The 26,059-nt window shown below is 35.3% G+C and overlaps 1 protein-coding gene across 1 annotated transcript in view; it reads left to right on the top strand.

Moving 5' to 3' along the window:
* The window catches only part of LOC143920004 (uncharacterized), a 78,285-nt gene that overhangs the window by 7,402 nt on the left and 44,824 nt on the right, over positions 1-26,059 (top strand). Inside the window, exons 3-11 of the mRNA XM_077442666.1 lie at positions 9,798-9,859; positions 9,951-10,185; positions 11,188-17,321; positions 17,524-18,682; positions 19,724-19,989; positions 20,077-20,176; positions 20,249-20,362; positions 20,458-20,628; positions 20,924-21,057. Coding sequence (XP_077298792.1) covers positions 9,803-9,859; positions 9,951-10,185; positions 11,188-17,321; positions 17,524-18,682; positions 19,724-19,989; positions 20,077-20,176; positions 20,249-20,362; positions 20,458-20,628; positions 20,924-21,057 — 8,370 coding nt within the window. The 5' untranslated portion in view covers positions 9,798-9,802. The remainder of the gene's footprint in view (positions 1-9,797; positions 9,860-9,950; positions 10,186-11,187; positions 17,322-17,523; positions 18,683-19,723; positions 19,990-20,076; positions 20,177-20,248; positions 20,363-20,457; positions 20,629-20,923; positions 21,058-26,059) is intronic.

Here is a 26,059-nt window from a genome sequence, read left to right as displayed (position 1 = left end):
TCGTGTTGTTGCATCGACGTTTATAAATTGGGGATTTATTCGCATACATACATACCTACATATATATATATGCATATGTATGTATGGTGTGAATCATAAATGTTTGCACGTGAAATATGTTAAGCTGTTTGATTTTTTATTTGTATTATGAGATACCTGGCTGGTTAAACAACATCGTACGCATCGCCATCAGACGTTTTGTGCAGACAAGGCAAACATTTCGGCATACATTTGCGTGAAAAATTTGCACCAAAGATTCCCAATGAATTACAGCAATCTGCACATCTTATTTTGTGCAGCGGGATATTCGATCTCGTTGCGCAAATTGTGTCTGATTGATTGCACAAAATGTATCGCATATCGCATGTCTCGAACGTATCAATCGTTCGAGTACACAAAGTTGGCCATTCATTCACGCAGCAATTTATCGCGCGATTAGTTGCTTGCTACGATATTTTTCGCAATGACAAATCTCGATACTTAGATTCTGAGAATCTTTTGCCCGTTGAAAATATTAATTATTAAATAATATGTTGAGTCCACGAATGACAGTATACTCTTTTGTGTAACAAAAGTCGTATCAGTTTGCAGATAAGTTGCGCCAGGGCCGCACCGAGGTGTTCGGTGGCCTTAAATCGGTGGCTTAAACGAGTGTCCCGAACCGGGGTCGTGTAAGACCCCAGTATTTTTTAATCAAAATACAGCCTTTCTCAATACAAATGGGTTCAATATCATTTTATACATCACAATTAAAAAGTTTTAGTCCTATAGCATGTTTTTGATTATTTTTATATTAAAAAATAACGATAAGCATCAACACACAAACGCACATAGGTAGGGTCAACAAGCGACTGCATGACTCAATAGCCACGCGCCAAAAGCGATGAAAATAATAGCTTACGAAATTATAGCTGTCTCTTTCTCTCGCATTGATTCATCGATCAACAAGAACATGCAAGCGAACAGTCAAAAACATGACTTATCGCTACCGCCTTTAAATCATACTTTGGAACGTAGAAATGTATAAATGTATTTTTTTACGATGTACCCTTTTTCTAAATCATACAAAATATATTGAAATAAATTTCTTGTAGTTCATTCTAGGAATACAAGAAATATAGGGTGTATAGCTTTGAAAACCACATAGTTATTACTAAAAACGTAAAAATTGGGGCACTTGCATACCCCACTTCGGTGAGGGATGGTTAAATAAATTATATTAATAAAAAAAATATGAAGTACATGCGAGTAGTGCAAACATATTACCTTGTGCGGAATATAGTATTGAAAATTTTAATCAAAATGAAAATTAACCAGAAAACCAAAAGTTCTGAACGGAATCAGACGACAGGAGAGACTGAGCGGTTTCAAGATCATCCATGAAAATAGTGTTTTTACCCCAAATACCACATCTAGGACATTGCTCTTTCGATGACCAGCCAATACTTAACATACATAAATACGTTGAGTATTGTTTGGCAGTCGCAAAGATATAGACATAAAAGACCTAGCTCTATGCGGACTGAAGCTATACCTGCTATTCCGTTATTTCCCCGAATTCAGTTTGGGTGTCTTACAAGTAGACACCGGATAGTCACAGTGCTTTTTCTAGGAATCGGGGCGGTTTAGTTCTATTTACCAAGTTAGAGTCCAAAAAAAAAAAACGTTCGGCGAACCTTTAACAATGCAATGAACAATACACAGCACCCTCTAGGACCGTTTTTTTTTCAAGACGGCACCTTGGTTATCCGGCCTTTAGTTACAAGTTGTTACTTGCAACATGCAATCCTCAAGTATACGACAAGACAACCTAAATGCATTTTAGAAAGTACTATGTCTTGTTTTGTATTTTTTAAGGAATATAATTTTTAGACTCTCATTTCTTTCGACCGCCTGTGTGCGTTGCACACATTTGTACATGGTATGCGCGGCCCTGAGTAGTTCGTTGAAGAATATATTGCAAACCGAGATGTATGTATATTGCAAAAAAATAATTGTTTTTGTTTGTGAATCTTCTGAATGTTTGTTTTTTGATAGTAGTGTGTATACACTGAAAAAATGTTCATAATTTATATCAATGTGTCAACATTGGGTTTGCTATGCTCTAGACAAATATAGTATTTTTCGTATCGTTTTTCATACTATATTTCGTATTCAAATCTGTTTATAATGTTTTGTATATTAGGAAGTGAGTCATTGTCATTATTTACAGTCATTCGCCATCCACTGCTGGATGAAGGTCTCTCCAACACGGTTCAATTCGTCTCTGTTTTGCGCAACTCTCTTTCATCTTATGCCACACATTTTAGCAATTTCTTCTACCCCGCGGTCTTCCTTTTACCATTTTGCATTCTTTCGGGTACCATTCGAGTACATTTCGGGCACCTTTCGGGCACCTTCTTTCGTCCATCTATCGTCCTTTTTTCTACCTACGTAATCCAATCCAATGCTATTTCAATGTCTTGACTCTCTTCATTACACATATCAACTACCTTTGTCATACTTCTCACCCAAATATTCCGTTTTCTATCTCTTCTCTCTAGAAATTGAATATTTTCAGTTGAATATAATTTTTTATGGTCATTTTCTTTTCTTCTTACAATAATTTTGTTTCAAGTGATTCGTGATTCATATGTATATACATATAAGCATTATTTTTTTTTTTTTTTTAAAAAGGTGTTTGGACTCATTTCTTATCCAGATTTTTATTAAACAAATTTTGTTAGGCGAAAAAAATCGAAGGCGAGGTAATAAGAGCCTAGTTAAAATATATATTTAAATAAAATTTAAAGCAAATTTTCTTATGCCACAGGGTGCATAAAAATTAAACATAATTTATCTTCATTTTTTTTAAGAAGGTAAAAAAGTGCCGGAACGTCGTTCCAGTTGCGTTACATTAAAATAACACTGGATATATGAATTTATATCCATAATTTAAATGGCTTTGATTATACATATTAGATCTCTAAACGCAATTAAGATCAGATTAAGATTAATGCGATATGATAAGTATGATAGAGTGAGATTATAATGACACTTATAAATTAACTTATTAGCATGAGATTGGAACTGATACTTTACTGTAGGTATATTATAAATAAAATTAAACAGTTAAAAATGATTTTTTTTGTAAATACAAATGTGCGATTTGACCCAGTTATATGTAAATCTATACAAAATAACTAATGTTTGGTGAGAGCGTGGCCTTAGAATTGGAAGTTTTCTACAAGGAAAGTGGATTAAGAATTAGGCTGAAACTTTATTATTACTTATGAAGCTAAGTCAAACGTTACCCCTGTATATTTGAAAACTGTTTTTTTTTTAGTATCAATTATGTTTGTCCGTATTGCACTAATTAGCGATTGACTATTGTAACGTTATTATTTTTATTCTGTGAATATATACACGTATTGTACTTTTATGATACAATATAAATGGGTTTCGCACAGTGAACTCGATGTAAAATGAATTAATATGTTTTAAGATTGTGGCTAATATCCAGTTACTGTTCATTATATTCCAGTTATGGCGAGGCATACTTGGTTAATCTGCTAAAGCAATGTCGAATCACCGTGCTCTGATGATCTTACACGAAATCAGTGACGACTAATTAATTTAAGATTTATAAACACTTCGAAGAGCCTCTTTTGCTATCATATTTCATAGTAATAATATATGCAGTGGCGGCTCGTCCATACGCACTGCGGTACTACAGCACCCCCAAGGAAATTGAGAAAAATTTAATATTATTATATACATAAAGGTATGTATATTATATAAAAATATCAATATTATTTAAGCGTGTATTAAGCTCGCCCGTACACCGATACATCCAATAATGATCATACATCGCGGTACTAATATCAGAAAGTCAGGCATCATTTATGATTTTGTGCAGTACGGTTTTCGATGGAATATGCTGAGTGGGCGAAGGAGGGGCGCGGGGGCAGCTAGAAGCTTGGTCCGTACTGCACTCCCAACAGTACACATTTATTTTTGCGTTCGTGTGCGCGCCGCGCACTTCCTCATTTCTTCTGCACCTTTTGTGTTTCCTTCTACACCTATTACACTTTCCACGTTTCTACACTTCCTTCTACACGTCACTATTTAAGATGGTATCAAAATCAAGAAAAGCTGCAATCTAGTAATATCGATGCATTTTCAATTAAAGAAAACTTAAAAAGTTAAAAACTACCTCTGAGCCAGAACGGTGTTTTTCATCAATAAATAGAATAAAGACATACATATATAAGAAACACAATGGTTCAAGAAAGATTGACGGCTTTGTCTATGCTGTCAATTGAAAAAAAAATGATTATGAACAGTGACACATTTAACGAAAAGGTGATAGACCTTTTTCATGGAAAAAAGACAGAAGAATCAATTTTTTAATGAAATAAAATACATATAATGTTTAATTTTGATAATTTTGTTGTTAAAAGTAAAATATAATTTTTAATCAACCGCTGCACCCCCAGATATCTTATCCACGAGCCGCCACTGAATATATGTATGCATGTTTATAAGGGGAACTTCGATGATTTGAAAGACGTTAAGACGTTAAGACGTTAACGTTAAGAGTACGTGTGTATTATATACATATGTATGTACATAGATGCCATTGACTTTTACCTGTTCTGAATAAAGATGAAAGTGATGTCGAGCGTGTACATACTTACATATGTAAATCATTACATAAAATTATTATACTCGAAGCGTGCAACAATAGCTTTGTATGCATTATATGTATTTTCCGAAACATTCTAAAACAATCGCACGCTTCATTCGTTCGATTGTTTTCATTTTCACTTTTTGTTTAATTATATAACAATTATAAAATATATACATAATCGCATTGTTATACTAATCTGGGAACATTCTGATCTTCATTTTAAAGGTTAGGTGGCATAATAAAATTAATAGTTTTTCCGCTGTAGGAAGACACATTTTATTTTACATACATAGATACGAGTATATACCATAAAATATAATTAGATTATAAAATAAACTAATCAATAAGACAAAAACCTCTAATAAATAAATAAAAAAATACTTGATCATTCGAAAAATTACAAATAAGTTTGTTGTTTTAATTACTTCAGCTTGATAATATCAAATGCGGGCATTTTATAAGTTACTTTCACAACAGAAAAAATATAAAGTAACCTAAAGTGAATGAAATGCGCATTAACGCTGAGCATTAAATACCTTTAACACATTCAGTGCGGGACGGGTATTAATCGATGCGGTGCAAACGATTGAAAAGCGCCAGACAGACTGAACCACAGATTAACGACACGTTTACCTTATGCGTGCGCACTGCTCGCACTTACACTAAGCGAAATCTACCCGAAGTCCCGACATACCTACCCTGTATACGTTATGTGCTTCTGATACTTTCGTTCCGAATTTTGCCTTATTAAACTCGCCAGAAAAATCCAACTCAATTTTAATAATTACCATTTTAATAATTGCATCTGTGCACATCGAAAGGTTACCCGTCAACTGATGTGCAATATATCATTCGAGAAGTCGAGAATTGCGTTTAAAGCAGCCATCCAGTTAATCTGTGGTTCAATCTGTCTGGCGCTTTTCGATCGTTTGCACCAAACCCGTATTAATACCCTTTACGCCGAGTGATTTTTACCGATTACGTAGTCTGGTGGTTATCGTCGGGTAAAGTATAAATACTTTTCTTTTTCTTTAGTTTGTTAGGTTAATTGGATCTTGATTTTCGGCTACTCCGGGGTTTGCTGAGTTTGATATTGAAAAAAATATAAAAATATGTTAAATACTTTGAAAGTTCTGACATTTTATTATTTATATAGATATGTATATGCGCCTTCCTGGACAATTAATTACAAACAATGCAGCATTTTATTATTACATAAATCACTGTATTTCCAGAAGCTGAAGAACACGAAATAACAATTAATTACAGAATTAATCCATCGAGACATCTATGGATTTAGATTTTGTACGTAATTTTTACAAATTATACACACAATAAATACAGAAGATTTTTGACAACAGGATAGATGATTTTTTGCCAATTTTGAGGAAACGTTTCAACAGTGATCAAATAAAATTGGCTAACTCTGATAAGAAACGATCGTTTTGGAGTCATAAATACCCCCAAATCTAACCAGCAGTATGGAGGATCGAACCCACTGATCACTTGGTGCTAAACATACACGCTACCATTAAGCCATACTGCTGGCTAAATGTAATAATAATTGCATCTGTGCACATCGAAAGGTTACCCGTCATCTGATGTGCAATCTATCATTCGAGAAGACGAGAATTGCATTTAAAGCAGCCGTCCGTTAATCTGTCGTTCAATTTGTCTGGCGATTTTAGAGCGGATGCACCGCACCCGGGTAAAACCACTAGTATATTATAATTTTAACACGAAAGCACAAACGAATGGTTACCTTACTTTTAAATCAGTTCTCCTACATATACATATGCAATGCAAACTACCCGCACAAAAACGAATACTTTAAATCTGATCGGATCGTACTTAAAACCGGAATTTCACAAGAAAATAAAGTACGGCGAAACTTGTCCAATAAAATACACACATAATTATGATATTTGCGCATCGGCGCATTTAACCAACAGTGCCTTGTAAATAATTCGTCGGTGTGAACGCGCCTTTATCGCACCAGGTCAGCGACGATGGTGCTGCACCGACAGGTTTGCCGAGCTGGTTGTGTGGTGTCTTTGAACCTGACGACGACTTCCTTGCCAGCTTCCTTTTCATTCGAGAGATCACATGACCCCACTGGGGGGGAGTGGGGGTGGGTGGGGGGGGGGGGGTGGATGAGGGGCGTTGAACCGATTCTGATCCCATTTAGCGGTCGATGCATATTCATAAAGATGCATATTATTATTGCACATGTGCAATGTCTCCGCGTGCATCTTCGCATGTATATTGTGTACTTGCTTTATTGTTGTTTAACCTTTCAATTGGTTTGGCGTGTGCATGATATGTGCCAATTTTCGTTTTAATTGGCACTTGTATTTTTTGAGCTTTGGAAGGATTTACATATATCACTTTGAACATTTTTTTTGATGTAGAACTGTTCTTAATTATTATACATACATATTTAAATACATGTTGATATGTGAAATTCATATTTATAAGTATGATCCCAATTTTCTAAACGGGTCTACGTGACGAGCCAGAATGTTAAATTACAGACAACACAAATATCGGAAGGCAAAGATCGAAAATCGAAAGATCTTAAGTCGAAAGATAAAAAAAGGGTGCATGGTAAACGGTATATATTCACGTACATACTAACTTAATTTGCGCGAGCAGGATACAACAGGAACAAGAGGAACAGGCTTTTCCTCCCGTATTCTGCGCGCGCACATTAATACGGGAGGTAAAGCCTGTTCCTCTTGTTCCTGTTGTATTCTGCTCGCGCAAATTAAGTGAGTATGTACCGTTTACCATGCGCCCTTTTTTTTTGATCTTTCGACTTAAGATCTTTCGATTTTCGATCTTTGCCTTCGGATATTTGTGTTTTCTGTAATTTAACATTCTGGCTCGTCACGGAGACCGTTTTTGAACATTTTGTCGCTTGAACATTATTTCCGTGGACATTTTGTCGTGGGTACGTACGTGAGTACATATGTACCGTTTACCATGCACCCTTTTTTTGATCTTTCGACTTAAGATCTTTCGATTTTCGATCTTTGCCTTCGGATATTTGTGTTTTCTGTAATTTAACATTCTGGCTCGTCACGGAGACCGTTTTTGAACATTTTGTCGCTTGAACATTATTTCCGTGGACATTTTGTCGCGGGTACGTACGTGAGTACATATGTACCGTTTACCATGCACCCTTTTTTTGATCTTTCGACTTAAGATCTTTCGATTTTCGATCTTTGCCTTCGGATATTTGTGTTTTCTGTAATTTAACATTCTGGCTCGTCACGGAGACCGTTTTTGAACATTTTGTCGCTTGAACATTATTTCCGTGGACATTTTGTCGCGGGTACGTACGTGAGTACATATGTACCGTTTACCATGCACCCTTTTTTTGATCTTTCGACTTAAGATCTTTCGATTTTCGATCTTTGCCTTCGGATATTTGTGTTTTCTGTAATTTAACATTCTGGCTCGTCACGGAGACCGTTTCTAAACATATGTTAATTAATGTCTATAATGCAACTTCATTGATCCTTTTTGTACAATGTAAAATCAAACTTATGTGATTTGGCAACAGAAGCGACAATTTGCAGACTATTGCAAAATATTTATACAATATTCAAATGAGATCCACGCAGTTGCTAAAATCTTACTCGTGTGGGCTTTTTGAGGAATTGCATATGTCCATATAATAATAATAATATTAGTAGTTAATTTTAGTTTATATGCATCATATATACATATGTATATAATGTCGCTATTCTGAGTGTCTGTGTAAGATAACGCTCGCCATACTATAATAGTCGTTTCGATTCGACATACATATGTATATACGTCACAGTTAAAACACTGCCAACAAAACATACTAATATAATACGAACATCGTAACAGTTCAATAAAACACTTCTATATATATATATATATATATACTGTTTGCTACCAATGATTCCTCTATGAAAATTAGTCTCTGAGGTTTTAGCGCCATCTATTGAAAATTTATTTAATTAATTAATTAATAAATTTTTCTATTGGTGTTTCTTGTTTATATGTACATAGGTAGGTATGTAGATTTTACCATTTTCGTAGAATCCGCGATGTTAAATTTAATAAAAAACGAATGAATATTCAAATAAATTAAAAAAAAATCTTAGGCGCCGATTCGATTTTTTTCCATTCAAAGGATTCGAAGTCCCCGGGGGCGAAGGCTCCGGATTCAGGTATACATATAATTTCGAAAGAGACTTAGTATATATGTTTGTATGTTCGTGACAATTAATTTAATAAAAAAAAAGCAAATGAGTATTCAAATAAATTTAAATAAAATAAAACTATTCAAATATATTTAATAAAAATTTTACTAACTAATTATATTAACCATGTTTAAGCAGTTTATATTACAAATACCGAGCGAAGCCGGGTAAAACCACTAGTTAAATATACATATTTAAAAGGTATTTAAAATAAATTAGACGAAATAATATTCGTGCATGCATTATCACAATCCATATTTATATAATTGGTCAAAATGATAAAATATGGTGTCTTTGAGGATAAAATATGGATGGATTTGAAAACGCAAGAACAAAAAGTGCGTTCCGGCACCTTCAATATCTATTATGATATTTTGAGTTACTATAGTCACAGTTTTTAGACTAAATAGATATATTTTAAGTACTAGGAGAATCAGTCCGGCCTAAAATGGCATGTAATATAATGCCGACAATCTAAAATATTTATTAAATTTTTCTGACTATTATAATAGATAGCATGAAGTCGTTTTTATTAATTATTTGTGTATAATATACAAGAGAAAGCCAATTCAATTATTCTAAATTAGATTATAAGAAGTACATATGTATGTAGGGGCTAAATATTAATTGAATTTTTCAAAATAAATACGACAATAAATAAATATAATTAAGTGTATGAATAAATTGTAATACACAATTAACTGTTTTGGTTTGAAAATGTTATATGTAACATTTTTTGTTAAGTTAATTGATATATTTTCAATTTTCTAGTTACATCTAGTCAAAATTCATCATTGCAATTAGCACCGATCATTATTACAACACAATAGTACGTTTAAGTGTAATTCGAAATGTAATTAAATGTTGAACATTATTAATTTCAGATTCCATGATGTCGGAGGGCGACGTGTCGCTCATCCAGGATGAAGACGTGCTACGTCGGATGGTTTGTCTCTCACATATTCCCATACAATATCTTCATAAAAATTTCTACTTGTATGTTTTATGTCTACTAATTTCGTTTATAAAAATTACAGTGGCAACAGACGGAAGACATGACGAAGCGCAAAGAGATTCGAGCGCACATGTATAAATTGCGAGAAGAACGGCTGAAGACACTCTACGCCGAGCCAACTCAAGCTGAATCCAAAGGATTCACAACGTCGGGCGGTCACACCGACTCGTTCGCCGATCAATGTTTTCAATCTATCAAATCTAAGGAGGTGCGAGATTCTGAATCGCCTACCAGGGACTATCACTATAAAGTAGAAGGTATATACATATAGTCAATTAGTCATATATAAGGAAGTTTGAACAAAATTGATTCATTCGAAGGTTATTTTTTCAACATAGAATCCTTGCTTTTTAAATAGACATTGCGTAGGATGGAAACAATTACAGTTTCAAACAGGAAAAGTTTTTTTTTACTTAGAGATAAAGTGTAAATGCAATTTAGACTGATTCCTTGCACTTTTTGTGGCACCATTTAGTTCAATTATAATGTTTTTGTACTGTTATATCTAGAAAAATGACTTGGAAATGAAAAATTAAACTTTCTTCAAGTGCAAGTAGTGACCAGTGATTCTCTAGATAAACATGAGGTTAGATATCTACACTCCTGTTTAGAAAATTTAATCAATTTGCACACTTTTTTGCCGTGATAGAACATGCAAATAGTATTAGAGTAGATTGAAAACTTCAATAGTGGACCAAGGCCGTGGCGATAAAGTGGCAATTTACTTGCAATATCAAGACTAATTGGACTCGAATCACCAGCTGATTAACATATACTTGTGTGGTGATGTAATTAAACATTTGCTGATCTACAAATGCGTGCATGCTACCGTTATGTACTAGTGGTATCATAGTTGCTCGTACACTCAATGTAAATTATTATGTTATGTAATACTTTCAATGTAAATTCATCAGTTGTAAACATAAGTATATGATCGCCATTAATTTTGGTCTGATTTACCTTGCTTTCTGAATTGATAGTTCTAAACACAGGCCGGCTTTAACTGACTATTGATGAATCAAAGAACAGAGAGCCTCATTTTTCAATGAATAAAGTGTTGTCATAAGTCTTCCAATATATGTATATTGCATCAGGTCGATACGTTTATTTAGAAAAGTCTGTTCAAGTATTTTTGTTTAAAAGCAAGAACTCAATGTTTAAAATGATAACATTGAAAAGAATCAATTGTGAATTAATTTCGATTTCGCCATATATTGTTTGGAATATCACTGATTATAATGTTTGATATTTTTGAACAGGTGCTGATAATTCTAATGGAGGTTGGACGGTTGTTAATAAGAATGAAGTTAGCGACGATGGTAGGACTAAAACGGAATCATCGGTTGCTCACACTTCAGGAACTCGAGAGATAGATGGTGGTAATGCAACTTTTGCAGCGTTGAATGAAAATGAGAAAACTGTCAGCCAATTTGAGGATGAAAATACCAAGCAATTTAGCGCTGGTGAATCTTCTAAAACTGTCGCAAGGGAACAGTTCGTGGCCGACACCGGAGATGGTAAAGTTACATCGTCAACGGTCAGCTCAGTTGGAAGTTCACATAAGCAGTCATCGTACTCACAGAAGTTTGAATCGAATGTCGATGATGATGACGATGTAGACGTTACTGATTTCAGCAGAGGAATTGTTGACAACACAAGTAGAGTGAAGTCGTTTAAAAGCAGCACTCAGGATTCGAAAAATGTACAGAATAAGTCATCAAATAGGGTTGTATCAAGTAAAGTTACATCGTCTGTTGTTGATGATACTGCTATCCAAGCAGGTGATGGTGAACTAGTGTCCAAGAAAGTTGAACATCCTGACGAGTTTACGAAAGTCACTACTGAAACCAGGAGGTTGCCTGATGGTACGATGGTTACAAGTACTAGTCGAGAAATAAGAGGATCGTATACATCCAAGTCGGGAAAGCAATCATCTGATCATTATGATTCTTCTACGGCATCACGAGTGTCTACATCAGAACAACACGTGAATAAGCAATTGAAAAGTCATATTGACAATGAAACTAAAGTGATTTCAACCGATAAGATATCTGAAAAGAAACTTACGTCCTATGTTGATGATGATGTTGCTTCGATTAGAAGTGTAAATGATGATGTTAATTTTGAAGACGTAACATCTACAGTCAGAAGAGTCGGAAGTGTGAAGATAAACAAGTCAAATAATCAGCGTGAAGACATCGATGTTGTAAGCGATGTATCAAATATAAAAGTGAGACAAGATTATGAAACACACTATAAAACTCCAGAAAATGATGTAAAATCTGTAGTCGATGATGAGAGATATGTTGAACATGTTCCAATATCTAAATCTCACATCGAAAATATTACATCCGAAGATATTAAAACAACTAAAGTTGATCTTCAGGAAGTTGAAGAACCGTATCAACCGAAGAAAACTGTGTATCCTTTGGACAATGATTGTCCAAAACAAGATTCATTCCCTACGACCCATAACATCATGGACAAAGCAACAACAGGCGAATACGTTACAACTTACCAAACTGATTATACCAGCAAGAAAATAACCGAAGACTTAAGCCCCACTCACAACGCTTGGGCGAGTTCGTTAAGATCTAGTCCAGATAGTCCATTGCACACGGGAACTCCACGTGGAACCCCGCATGGAACTCCAAGTGTGAGGAGCTTCAGAACGAGCACATCTTCTCTGAGGAGCAGCATCAGTCCTGAAAAGAAGTATAGAGATTATCCGGCAAAGACCAACGAACGAACACCCAGTCCTAAAAAGTCTCCCACTAGAGTCTCTTCAGAAAGAGATGTTATTGTTAAAAAAACTAGAGAAGACAATAAACGGGATTATTCCCCTGAGAAGCTTTGTAAGACAATACCGGAGAGAAATACACCGAGAGGTCAATCGCCTAACAAAAATTATAACGATCAGAAAAATAGGCCTGTAAGGGAAGACTTTGATAGAAAACGTACACCTTCGACTAGTCCTAGTCGTCGATCACCGACGAAAACTTCAACTCAAGAGCACATTTCTTTGTATTCCACCACTAAAACAAGCTCCCCATCTTCACCAGATACGAGCCCGAATAGAAGTCCCGTTCGTAATGTGCCTCTGAAGAAGACTCCCGATATAAAGACTCAAAGTCCAAAGCGGGTATCACCGAATAGGAGCCCCGTTCGATCACTTCCAGAAACTTACATATATCAACGTAAATCGCCTTCTAAATCTCCTTCATTGAGTCCTACACGTCAAACTCCTACAGTCACCAAAACGAATAAATTTGTTTCACCGTCGACGAGTCCAGTTCGAACTCCTACCAAGAGTTCAAACGTGACAACGCCTCGCGGCTCTCCGGCAGTTAGTCCAACTCGAAACAGCTCACCTAGAAAGCAATCTACTGGTTCACACTCTCCAACTAGAGGGGTTAAAGGCAACCATCCAAATAATACTACTCCCACTCAACCGAAATCTGTACTTAGAAGTCGTGACAGTTCACCGACAACATCAGTGAGTGAAATTGAATACATCAGCAGAGTAAAGAATGTAGAAACAACCGTGGACTCGAGTGATGATGAGAATGTTTTGAACATTAGAAAAGAAGTGACAAACCGCAAAAAGACTGATACGTCTGAAAAGGTCGATACTTCTACTCTAGTTCGCAAGAGTTCTTTAAAGAAAACATCCGTCACTGGAACCGATACATTTACAAAGTCCGATGTGAATAAAGTAAAGAATACTCATTTAGATGACGAAGATGACAGATCGTTTGAAAATCACCGTGTTGTTAAGAAGGATAGAGCCGAACCAGAGGAACCAGTGAAGGAGAACAAGCCACGAGTTAAGTCCCCTTATGTCAGGAGTGAGACTTATGAAGAACGTTGCAGAAAAATTCTTGGCATGCCTGATAAAAAGACTCTTGTTGAAGGAGCTGAAAAGAATCTTTCAGAAATATTGGGAAATCTATCTGAGGATAAAACGTTTGGTAAAATTATATCTGGGGATGATGATGATGTGGATCGTACTAGTCCTAACAGAGAGTTGACTACTGGAGTTAAATCAGCTGAGTTAACAGATGATTCAAGCAGTACATTGAACAGAATATCATCGTTGAGAAAGAACGAACAAGTTAGAAATTTAGTTGACGCTGAATATATCAAATTAGACAGTCATGGAAATGTTGTTTCGGCAGATGCTAAAGAATTCTTGAACAAAGAAAATAATTACAAAATGAATGACAATAAAATCAAAACTGAAAAACTAATTGAAGGAGAGAGAGTTCAAGAACAAAGGAATCGTAAGTCATCACCATCCAAAAACTTCCTGGAAACGGAAAAAAGGGATATTGAAAATACCCGTAGAAGACAATCGGAATTTTCTGATACCAATGAAAATGAAAAAGTAACTAAAGAAATTAATTCTACAATAACTGATGATCCAAGAGAAAATAAACCATCCTCTACAACTAAAACCGATGATAATGCAGTTTGTCAATTAAAAACAACCACAATTACGGTTAAAGAGTCTACTGTTGGCAAAAAACCTCGAAGCTTATCACCTAAAAAGGAATCGCGTAGACCTGAACCACAAAATCACAGTCCAGAGAGGAAACCAAAAGTTCAAGACACTGATGATAAAGCTACTCCAAAAAGAAGTACGTCTCCCCAAAAATATCACAGTCCAGAGAGGAAACCAAAAGTTCAAGACACTGACGATAAAGCTACTCCAAAAAGAAGTACTTCTCCACAAAAATATTACAGTCCAGAGAGGAAACCAAAAGTTCCAGACAGTGAAGATAAAGTAACTCCAAAAAGAAGTACATCTCCACAAAAATATCATAGTCCAGAGAGGAAACCAAAAGTTCAAGGCATTGATGATAAAGTAGCTCCAACGTCAAAAAGAAGTGTATCTCCACAAAAGCATAGTAGTCCTGAAAGAAAACCAAAAGTTCAAGACATTGATGATAAAGTAACTCCAAAAAGAAGTTCCTCTCCTCAAAAACCTGATTCGAGAAGCAGTTCTCCACAAAAAATAAAAAATATCGCAGATACCACCACTACTTCACAAGTGACTAAAACTTGTAAAACAACTAAAGATCAATCTGATATTGTTTCATCTGACAAGAAAACAAACCTTGTAGATAGAAAACAAACCATCACAAAGGTAAATAAACCTACAACTAATGTATCTGTTACAAAAAAACCTGAACCGACTCGTACCATATTAACATCTCAAAAATATAATATCTTCAAAGATGACAAAAAAAAGAGTGAGATAGCTACTAAGAAAAAGGACACAGTAACAAATGTAACTACGAAGACTACTACTCTTCGCAACATGTCAGAAAAAATCAGCAACGTACAATCAACTGTATTGAGCAAATTTGAAAAGGACAAAAATAAAATAAACACAGATATTGTTGAAAAAAAGACTTCGGAGATTCGTAAGAAGCCTCACGAAGAGAAGAAAAATAAAGATATACCATCACCTAAAATGCATAGGTCTTCGATAGACACCAAAACCAATAATAAAACATCAAATGCCACTGAAACGAAGATTACTCGCACTGCTAGCGACATTGGCATGAAATCTTCAAAGCCTGAACCAACCAGGATGAGATCCAAGCCAGAAATCAACATTACGAAAACTACTACAATGAAAGGTACAAGTCAAGTAAAAAATTCAACCGTTACCAACAGGAGTAATATTACAACTACCCAACTTACTTCTAAAACTACTACGAAATCAAGCTTGAAATCCAAACTTACAAAGGGCACTGATGAAACTGATATCATTATTGATATTCAACATGCTAAATCATCTCGTGAAAATTCTCCAGATCATATTTGTCCACTTCCAGTTTCAAATGAAGACGACAGAAACAATCCAAGATACCCGGACAATGTCACAGAACCCGATGATCATTATAAAAGTAAGAAACGAGTGCATGATACTATTTCAGAGTCAGATGCAGCCAATCAAAGTAGAATTATCGAACTTTCTGACAGTGAAGACGAAACAACCAGGACTAAAGTCGACCACAGAACTAAAGTCACCGATAATAGCCGCTTGAGTGTCACCGAGAAGGTTACCAAGTTTTCAAATACCAACGACTCGAGGGACACGACTGTCAAAACAAATGACATGAAGAAGCATAAAAAAATTATTACAGATGAAGTCGAAAGTGAATTGAGATCAGACGATTGCCTCTTGAGTGTTTCGGACAAGGTGACTAAATTCATCAACGCCTCCGACAATCACAAATCCAAAGTTCACCATCAAAAGGTTGTAAGCAATGACTTCCTCAAGCATGAAATAAGCGATAGCTTAATCAACGATGAATGTCTTCTGAGCGTGAATGATAAAGTATCACGTTTCTTGAACGCAGCCGAAAAAGTGACGGAGCCGATTAAACTTTCACAGCCGACACCCAAACCTCTCAAACCAGACGTATACGTAGTCGATAAGGGTACGAAAAACATATCAGATAAGCCAAGTAGACGCTCTGGCTCCCCCATTGACAAGTTGGTATCTTCTGAAAAATCGCCAGGATTAGTTTCCAAAGCGTCCAAAATGATTAACGACGTCAAGAGCAAATTTGAAAATGTCGAAAATACAGCTGTTGACATTCACCTAACGGTGCAAAAAGAAACTATTGCATCACAAGCTAAAAAATCCACCGCTGAAAATAAATATGTACATTTGAGAACGCAAACATCACCAGATCGTTTATCACCAGAGCACACGTCACCAAGGCCATCGTTGACTCCGGAAAAGACTCCCGAGAAGAAACCAGTTTCAATTTTGAAAAATAGTGACAATGTCAAGAAAGCAAAGGCCTTGTTTGAAAACATTGCCAATCAAAAGCCAGAACCGGTACCGCTAGAGCCGTCTTCGAAACGTGCGACAAAGCTTACCGATATCGGAGTATTCAAAAAATCACCTACAGCAGAGTCTGTACCCGATGCTCCAGCACCAAAAAGGGAATTAGATGATTCCTCTGTATGTACTGAAAGTGACAGTGAGACAGATAAGATGGAAAGTAGAAGACGGTCAATTGAAATCTCGCAGAATATTTACAACAAAGCACATAGATTGTCCAGTGAACGCGAAGTAACCGAAGTTACAACGAAAACAAGCAGGCTATCAAATGCTAAACATACTCATACTTATGATGATGAAAGCCATATTATTGAAAATCAAAAGAAAACCTCGAAAGATAACCAGGAGGTTGATATGACGGGTGAAGATTTCGTGAGCACTCGGCGTGGAAGCGGAAAATTTGGCGTAGAACTTCGCAGAACAAATACAGAACAGTCTTTCACCAATGATAAAAAACGAAAAGAAGATCCACAATCTCAACCGACTATTGAAGATATAAATGATTTATTCCTATTGGAGCAAATGGTACTTTTTTTTAAAAATATTTTTCAGTTACTAAATAATTAGCAAGTAATATACATATTTAGTATTAATTAGCTTTGAAATCTAAGTAGCCAAATTCGATTGAATGATTAATTACTGTAGTATTGCCTCTATGTTATATATATATACATATGTATGTATGTATGTGATTTATTGATTTTAATTTAAACTTTTTTATTTTTAGCTGGAAAAAGTCAGTGGATATGAACAGAGAAGACGTATTAGGTCTCAAATGAGAATCGTGAAGAAGAATCTTGAAAATTCTGGAAAATTACATTTGTACGAAACCACAAAGAGTAGACAGACCACTAAAAACACAACCGGTACGGTATCTAAAGACGAAGTGTCACATACTAATATCGAGCGCAGGAAAGTATCACCTGTAAGAGGTAAAGATACACGCGAAATAAGTCCTACGAGGAAAGCAACAAGACAAACTGTAACGACGACTACTGTCGAAACTAAAACAAGGTCTACTAGCCCTGATAAGAAGGCAAAGACTTCAAGCCCAGATAGAAAACGCAGTACTAGTCCTATAAAAAAAACTACCGACACCGAGACCACTAAAGTGGCAGCTAAAAAAACTTACACCCAGAGTGAAAAGATTGAGGTCAACTCTGAAACTGACAATGTGACACACCAAGAAAGAGTAACGAGTCCGTCTCGATCGAGGATTTCCAAAGTATCTGAATACACTACAGCTTATCTGAGAAAAATTGGTGCTTCGAATAACTTAAAATCGGAATACCTTCCTAAAGTTCCTAACATAGTGAGGAAGGATAGAGAAGAAATTGTCAGTCATCAAACAAGTTATACTACAACTAGAAGGGTTTCAAACACTTCAGAGAAGAATGAAACGACAAAGATAGTCGACACAGAAAGTGAATACATATCTCGCAGTCCCAGTCCGAGAAGATCTCAGACACCGAACGAAAGAATTTACGTTCGCACACCTAGTCCCGACTTGAAAAAACCTAGACAGCATGATGTCAAATCTAAAACGGAGTATCAGAACGCCTTCACCAATTTCAAAACTAAACTGTCGTCGAAGGACCTCTTCAGTAAGACGGCAAACAAGCAAAAAATTGTAGAAGATAAGCCGGATTGGGCCACGACTAACATACTTCGAAAAACTACTAACGAAACTAAAGTTTACTCTACTAAAAAAAGCGACGATAAAACTAAAACGATAAAACGATCCCAAAGTCCGTCCAAAGCAATTCGAAAGCCGACGGATGTTATCACCTCTAGCTACGGCGTTGGGCCGACAGATGAAAATGGAAAACCACTGTTTGGAATCAAAGCACTCAGGAAACACAGCAGTACCAATCAAAACTATGAAGGTATGAACTTTCCATATAGTTTTATATAAATTTCTGTCTAATGTAGTTTTGTGTCAAGTTTTGACACAAAACTACATTAGATGATAATTGAATTCAAAAACTTAAAATAAGGGGACACCTATAAGGGGAGGTACTATTTCCGCTTAACTTAAAAATTTACATCGTATTGATAAGAATTTCAATAACCGATACTAAGTTTCAGTTTGATAGGACTAACGGTGTTCAAAAAATTCACAGACACACTCGCACACATTTTTTTCTAGATCATGAAAACGTGATCAGTGATCGATTCTGAGTTCGAATCAGTCAAAATCTCGATCACAAAACGTCTTTTATTGTTACTACGTACACAGATAAAGTGATAATCTTTGACAAGGGAAGTTTAGTTCACATACCTGTCCAGATATTTATAAATTAAGTTTGATTTTGATGAAAGTAATAACATTGTTGAAAAAGATTGTTGATTTTTAAATACATTTTATTATTACTAAATTATGTTCACAATACATCTTATATCTATTTTAATACCAACTGATCTACTGATCAATTTCTATTTTACAATTTTAATTTAATTTTGTTAGTAATCAAAGTATTTGATTATTCTAATGTTAATGTACAGCATAATAGGAAAAAGAGCTCAAAAACCTATTTACAATTCTTATAAATGCTCATATGTAATACATGCATAATATTAACTTAAGACTCTCTAAAGTCAACGATCTATTATTATTATTTTAAATAGCCAATTGACTAAAGAAAATGATCTGGTAATTGTTGAACTTTTGTATTAAAAAAAAAAAGAATATTCATATATTTATATTGTGAAATATGTACAAAAATATGCATTATTATGTGTACCCATTGAATATTCTCCAATAATGCTATTTCTTAACCTTAAAATATAAATATTCAACTGTGTATATACTATAGACCAGGCCGATTACTGTGACCGTTCACCTAAAATTAATAGTAAATGTTGTATCTTTTAATTTAACACTACATTTGCAAATTTATTTTGACTTAATGCCATTTATGTTTCAGTTAAGGGCACAGTGGTAACCAAAGAGTTTCATTCCGTGAACGGTGGTCCTCCGGAAGGACACGTAACGGTCACAGCTTACTCAAGCGATCCAACAGATCTGACCAACGTTATAGATAGAGTCGAATCGCACGGTACAAAAGTATCGAGCGATGTGAAAAGGTCGCTTCACGAGAAGCAAAATAGCCGTAGCAAAGGAGTGAGCAGCATCACTACTACAACACGCTACGGAGGATCGACGGGGAACCAAGTATCCAGAATACACAAGGTACATGTGTAATATGTATTATCTAGATATAATTCCACTTTATATATTCGCGAGAAAGGAGTTAATAGTTGTGTTTGAAAATTTCAGTCGAATCAACCGAAAGCTATCGAAGCACCGAGAGGTCAACCTCCAGTCGGACGCAGAGGCTCCGTCAAATGTTTAACTGAGAAATTTATTAAGAATGCAGGTTATATACCTTCCTTACTATGATATTATACATTAATGTGAAGTGTGTTTGAGTATTTTTATATAATTTTAGTGGATACATCTAAAGCTGAAAAGTCGACATACCCGAAAGCCGGCTTAATACTTCGTACGAGCAGTTTTAGAGACAATGCTTCCGCTAGTGCTTCAAGTCGCTCCTCCACTCCAGGTTCGTTATATTTACATTTTGAATCTATTATAGTTGATGTGCATATAATTTATATATATATATATATGTATAATGATCATCATTTTATTTTGAAGGCGGTGTTGTTCGTACCGATAGTAATACCAGTGTAAATTCTACGGAGATGAACACGTCTAGAGTTGAGCATCACCATCAGCAATCCGAAAGCCACATGTCTTTTTTAGATAGTAACACGAAAGTGACAGGAGTTCAAGACATAATTACAAGGATGAAGAATGCCGATATCGGTATGTATTGAAGGTTCGGTGTTTATCGGTCACAAAGCACTCGCTCAAAAGTCACTAAAATCTCTATAACAGAACATCTGGCAGCCGAAAAGTCCATCATACTAACGATAACTATCATCTAACGAGAACTCGAGTGCCAAATATTCCGTATTCGCGATTTTCATGGTAGAAATTGTCTTTTAGGCGATCGCAATGTGACTAATACTCCGATTACCGTATTGAATTACAAAGTGAATGTATAATATCTACATATTTGAAAATATGTGCATATATTTATTTGTATTTTTCGTGACAGTGATTCAAGATGGTGATAGTATGGAGGATGCCGAAGCTCGTGCTTTGCTTAATAAATTCTTGGGAGCCACGGTACTGATGCACGGCATGAGCGGATACACCGAAGACAAAACTCCGATGAAAGAATGCAAACGAGTGAGTTTTCCTTTTTGTTTTGTCGCTTTTCCTGTTATTGTGTTGAGGAAATTCGGATTATTGTCATTGAGTCATGATGTGTTTATAATAAGGTGATCATTTTTTCCAAAACATATTTCTAAATAAGTACGTCAATTATTTAAAACGAAGATTAAAGAATCATGGACGCACATTCATGAAGGAATTAATTAATTTTCTTGAATGCTCTTATAAAATTCTACACAAGACTGGTTAAAAACATACTAAGTGATTATTTTAAGGTTTCAACATTGAATTCCGTTTTATCACTGGACTATATATTGTTCATCAAGATAAAAAATCCTGATAAACGGAAACAACGTTTGACTAATTTGACAATATTTTTGTAGTAGTTATCATTTTCGCTGAAGAATTTGTATATTTATCCATCTACTAGATAACAAATTCTATTACATAAAAAAGTGTACTGGTTTTATCTCACGACTTACCAGGACAGATACCAAAAAAACCAGTGCTGTTCTGGTAAAATCAGTACGAATGGTTTGTTTATTTTAACGAGATAGTTAGAACTATCTTACATGACTTGCCATTCATAAAGAAATTGGATTGACTCGGAAGTCTTTCATACATGATATTTCCAGATATGAAAGAAGTTTGTTAGAAATTTTTAGCATTTCTATCTGTTTTATATATGTATGTATGTAGGAAATATCTGAAATGTTAACAATCTATACTCGAATATTTTGTGGTTGTGGCTATTTGCAGGTACTATATCAGCAAATTATTGGCTATTTGCAGGTACTATATCTGCGAATTATTGGCTATTTGCAGGTACTATATCTGTGACAGGCGCAAAGTCTTCTGCGCTGTCAGCGTGTTTACTGTAAAAAACTTGTTTTAAACCTCTTAAAATTTAGTTCGAACTCGTAAAGTGACGTAGAGTAAAAAATATAATCCAAATTAGTTAATATTATTAATTGTTAGAAAATTATTATCATATACAACGTATAATACCTACATACAAGTACAAGCCGCGAACTAGCTAAATTATATAAATCTATTATAATAACGTGCGAAATTTATTGGCCTCATGTATAATGAACGATTGATTAAACAAGTCTAGCAAACATTAAATGTAAGAAATTATAATCGGATTATAAGTTCACGCGCATGCGCAGAAGGCTTTGCGCCTGTCGCTGATATAGTACCTACAAATAGCCAATAATTTGCATGTTTTAAAGGTTATGTTTTTATTTTTATTGTTAGACAACTTTAAATATCCACTTTTAGGATAGGTTTTATTATTGATTATATAATTGAGCAATATGCACTCGTTTCCGTACACTGTAACGGTATATAAGCTTCATTCCGAGAGTACAAAGCTCGAAGCGTGACCGCAGATAGAAATAGATTATCAAAATTCTTTTGCCAAATAACCGGCGTGCTACCCACGCGGTCCAATCAAAACATTACCATTTTTGTCCACTCTGATTTGTGGTTACACTTTTTATTATTAGTGTACGTACGCTCTTTGTGAACTTTTTGGTCGGAAAGTTTTCCACCTCGGCTGAAAAAGTCATTCACCAGATTTGGTATGTGTGTGTGTGTGTATGTGTATAGAACTTCCTTTAAACAATGAAATTGCGATCAGGTCAAAGCAACAAAGCTTTCGTCGGTGTGTGATCTCGAAATGAGTCAGATCTAGACACGCCGCGTGTGTGAATACCCTTTTGCGCGCCAAAAACAATATAAAGAGCTTTATACTCTCGGTAGCGTTTTATAAAGAGCCAAGAGTCTATTTCATGCGAAGTCGTAAATTCGTTTGCGCGCCTTGCCAATATAACTCATAAAACAATATCAATAAAAATATTTATCGCATCTTGTGTACCCAAATTCAATCCGCTGAAAAGTAGGGTCTACTTTTCAAACTACATTCAACTTTTCGGCCAGGTATTCGAATTTAATGGTTGTATGTGGGTTTGGTGCAAACGATCGACAAGCGCCAGACAGACTGAACCACAGATTAACTGGATGGCTGCTTTAAACGCAATTCTCGACTTCACGAATGATAGATTGCACATCAGATGACGAGTAACCTTTCGATGTGCACAGATGCAATTATTAAAATCGAGTTGGATTTTTCTGGCGAGTTTAATAAGGCAAAATTCGGAACGAAAGTATCAGAAGCACAGAACGTATACAGGGTAGGCATGTCTATGGAACTTAAAGCAGATTTCGCTTAGTGTAAGTGCGAGCAGTGCGCACGCATAAGGTACATGTGTCGTTAATCTGTGGTTCAGTCTGTCTGGTGCTTGTCGATCGTTTGCACCGCATCGGTTGTATGTATATATCTTTTAGAAAATATTGTTTTTTTTTCCATGATAAGTACACATGTCTGTTATATAAATCATTGAAATCATAAATGTAATTTTATATTTGTAAATATATATCGATGAAATGAATAGTGGCAGCCCTGTATTGTGAGATTCTAAATAAGTGGTTTCTGTTTTGAATTGAAAACTTTTAATAAAATAAGAGCTAATCTTCGTAAAGCTGTTGTGCATATGGTACATCCTTTTAATATTAAATTTTATCGAGTTGAATTAATATGATTCTTGGAACAATTCTGCTAGATTTTAATTTCATATTTTTCTATTTAAATTTGAGATTTGTGGACTTGATATATGTATAAGTTTATTTTATTATATTCAATGTACTATTGGTTTCATCAGGCTTAGTTCGTTATTCAAAACATTCATTTGTTTTTTTATTCAATTTATTTGAATATTTATCAATAGATAGTCTGAAACGAATTTGACAACAGTCAATCAGAAACGGTCTATTATATGAATATACATAGTTATAAATAAAACAAGATCTATTTCCGTAACAAATTTCCTCTCTTATGTACATATATTTATGAATGAAGTGCTTTCTAACAAAGGTATACATATGGACATCAATAATATTCCAATATCTGCATTGGAGCTTACTTTCTAATGTGCATATACTACGTACATATGTAAATACTTTTATACAGTAAGCATGGGTAACTAATAAGTTCTGAATGTTTATTCATTGAGAAATTCCTTAGTATAGTCAGTCCCTCAATACTGAGGATCTTCCATAAGCTGGGGTGTATTTAACGATTATTTTCCAATTTTCTCTTGAAACAGCATTTCGAAATACATCGACGACAGAAAAGTCATGAGCTGACCTGATTTTGATTATTCCACAGTATAAGAGATCTTCCTCTTCCTCTACTCCTCTTCCTGTACTCCGCTTCCTGTACTCCTCTTCCTGTACTCCTCTTCCTTTACTCCTCTTCCTGTACTCCTCTTCCTGTACTCCTCTTCCTGTACTCCTCTTCCTGTACTCCTCTTCCTGTACTCCTCTTCCTGTACTCCTCTTCCTGTACTCCTCTTCCTGTACTCCTCTTCCTGTACTCCTCTTCCTGTACTCCTCTTCCTGTACTCCTCTTCCTGTACTCCTCTTCCTGTACTCCTCTTCCTGTACTCCTCTTCCTGTACTCCTCTTCCTGTACTCCTCTTCCTCTACTCCTCTTCCTCTACTCCTCTTCATCTACTCATCTTCCTCTACTCATCTTCCTCTACTCCTCTTCCTCTACTCCTCTTCCTCTATTCCTCTTCCTCTATTCCTCTTTCTCTATTCCTCTTCCTCTATTCCTCTTCCTCTATTCCTCTTTCTCTATTCCTCTTCCTCTATTCCTCTTCCTCTATTCCTCTTCCTCTATTCCTCTTCCTCCATTCCTCTCCCTCTCTTTTTTGATTGGGTGAGGGTCTTTTGTGAGGAACATTTTTATAAAGTTCCTCCAGGTGAACTTCATAGATTTTAATTTATTTATACTTTTTATACTGATTTTTATTAGGGACATATGTACATACATAACTTGATTTTGCAATTTAAAATCAAATTGAAATGTTAACTTTAGTCGAATAACTTTTTGTTTATGCATGTGTATGTTCATACGCTAACGTTATTATTAAATATATTTGTATTGAAGTTAATTCGACTTTATTTAGTTTTGTAACCGAAAGTGAGCACCTGTCTGTTGAGAGCACACTGTATAATTATACAAAGGGCTCTAAATTAGCACTGGATCCTATGCGTGGGACATTAGTTCGCCGTCTCGGAATCCAGGGAATCCGTTCGAGAATTTTCAAGAAATAACATTTCTAACGTTGATATACATATGTATGTATATACATACATAACTCGAATATGCTATTATTGATATCGGCTGCGTTAACTCTTTCGACTCGATTTTATTAATTAAATGCTGCAGTGGACCGAACATTACCCATACATTGTATACAACAAGCAAAATACGGTTTATTTATGTATTCAAATTATACCGTAGATGTGTTATACATATTCCGTTACGGAACCGTACTTTCAATTATTACTACTACTCCAATTTTTCAGACGTGCTTACTGACCAAATTTCTGGGTTATTATTATTCGAATCTTCGATGCAGCGAATGTACATATTACATTATGCATATGTGCGTCAGTCACACTCTACATACGTGCATGCATGCATATCCATCTCTTGGATCGCAAAATCTGATTGAAGTTTTTGAACTTTAGCAGTTCTGGTTTGCGCTGAAGGAGGAGAGTTTCGCTCAGGTAGGTTTTGTTGAGTGCGGGTGAAATAAATATTCATGTGATTTGTGATGCGCGCATTGTAATTATAACACTAGAAACTTATGTACGGTTTACATACATGTGTGTTCATATGTGTTGGAGATGATGATGATGATTGAAATTCGAAGTGTAAAATCTTCCGTGAAAAATGGCATATAATTAGCTCGCGTCGCGTCTGTTTGACCCACAAAATCAAAATTATTATAATAGTTTTGCTCGGAAGTCGCATGGTGGACGTTAAACGTGTTGACTCTAGTCGTTTTGTCTACGTTCGTATGTGCAATGTGCAAATTTAAGGGGTAGCCAATTTTTTTATTTTGTATAATCGTGGATTATTTTGAATAATATTGATTTT

Source organism: Arctopsyche grandis, chromosome 12 (assembly GCF_051622035.1).
Source record: "Arctopsyche grandis isolate Sample6627 chromosome 12, ASM5162203v2, whole genome shotgun sequence".
Lineage (NCBI taxonomy): Eukaryota > Metazoa > Arthropoda > Insecta > Trichoptera > Hydropsychidae > Arctopsyche > Arctopsyche grandis.
This window is presented reverse-complemented; position numbering and strand designations above follow the sequence as displayed.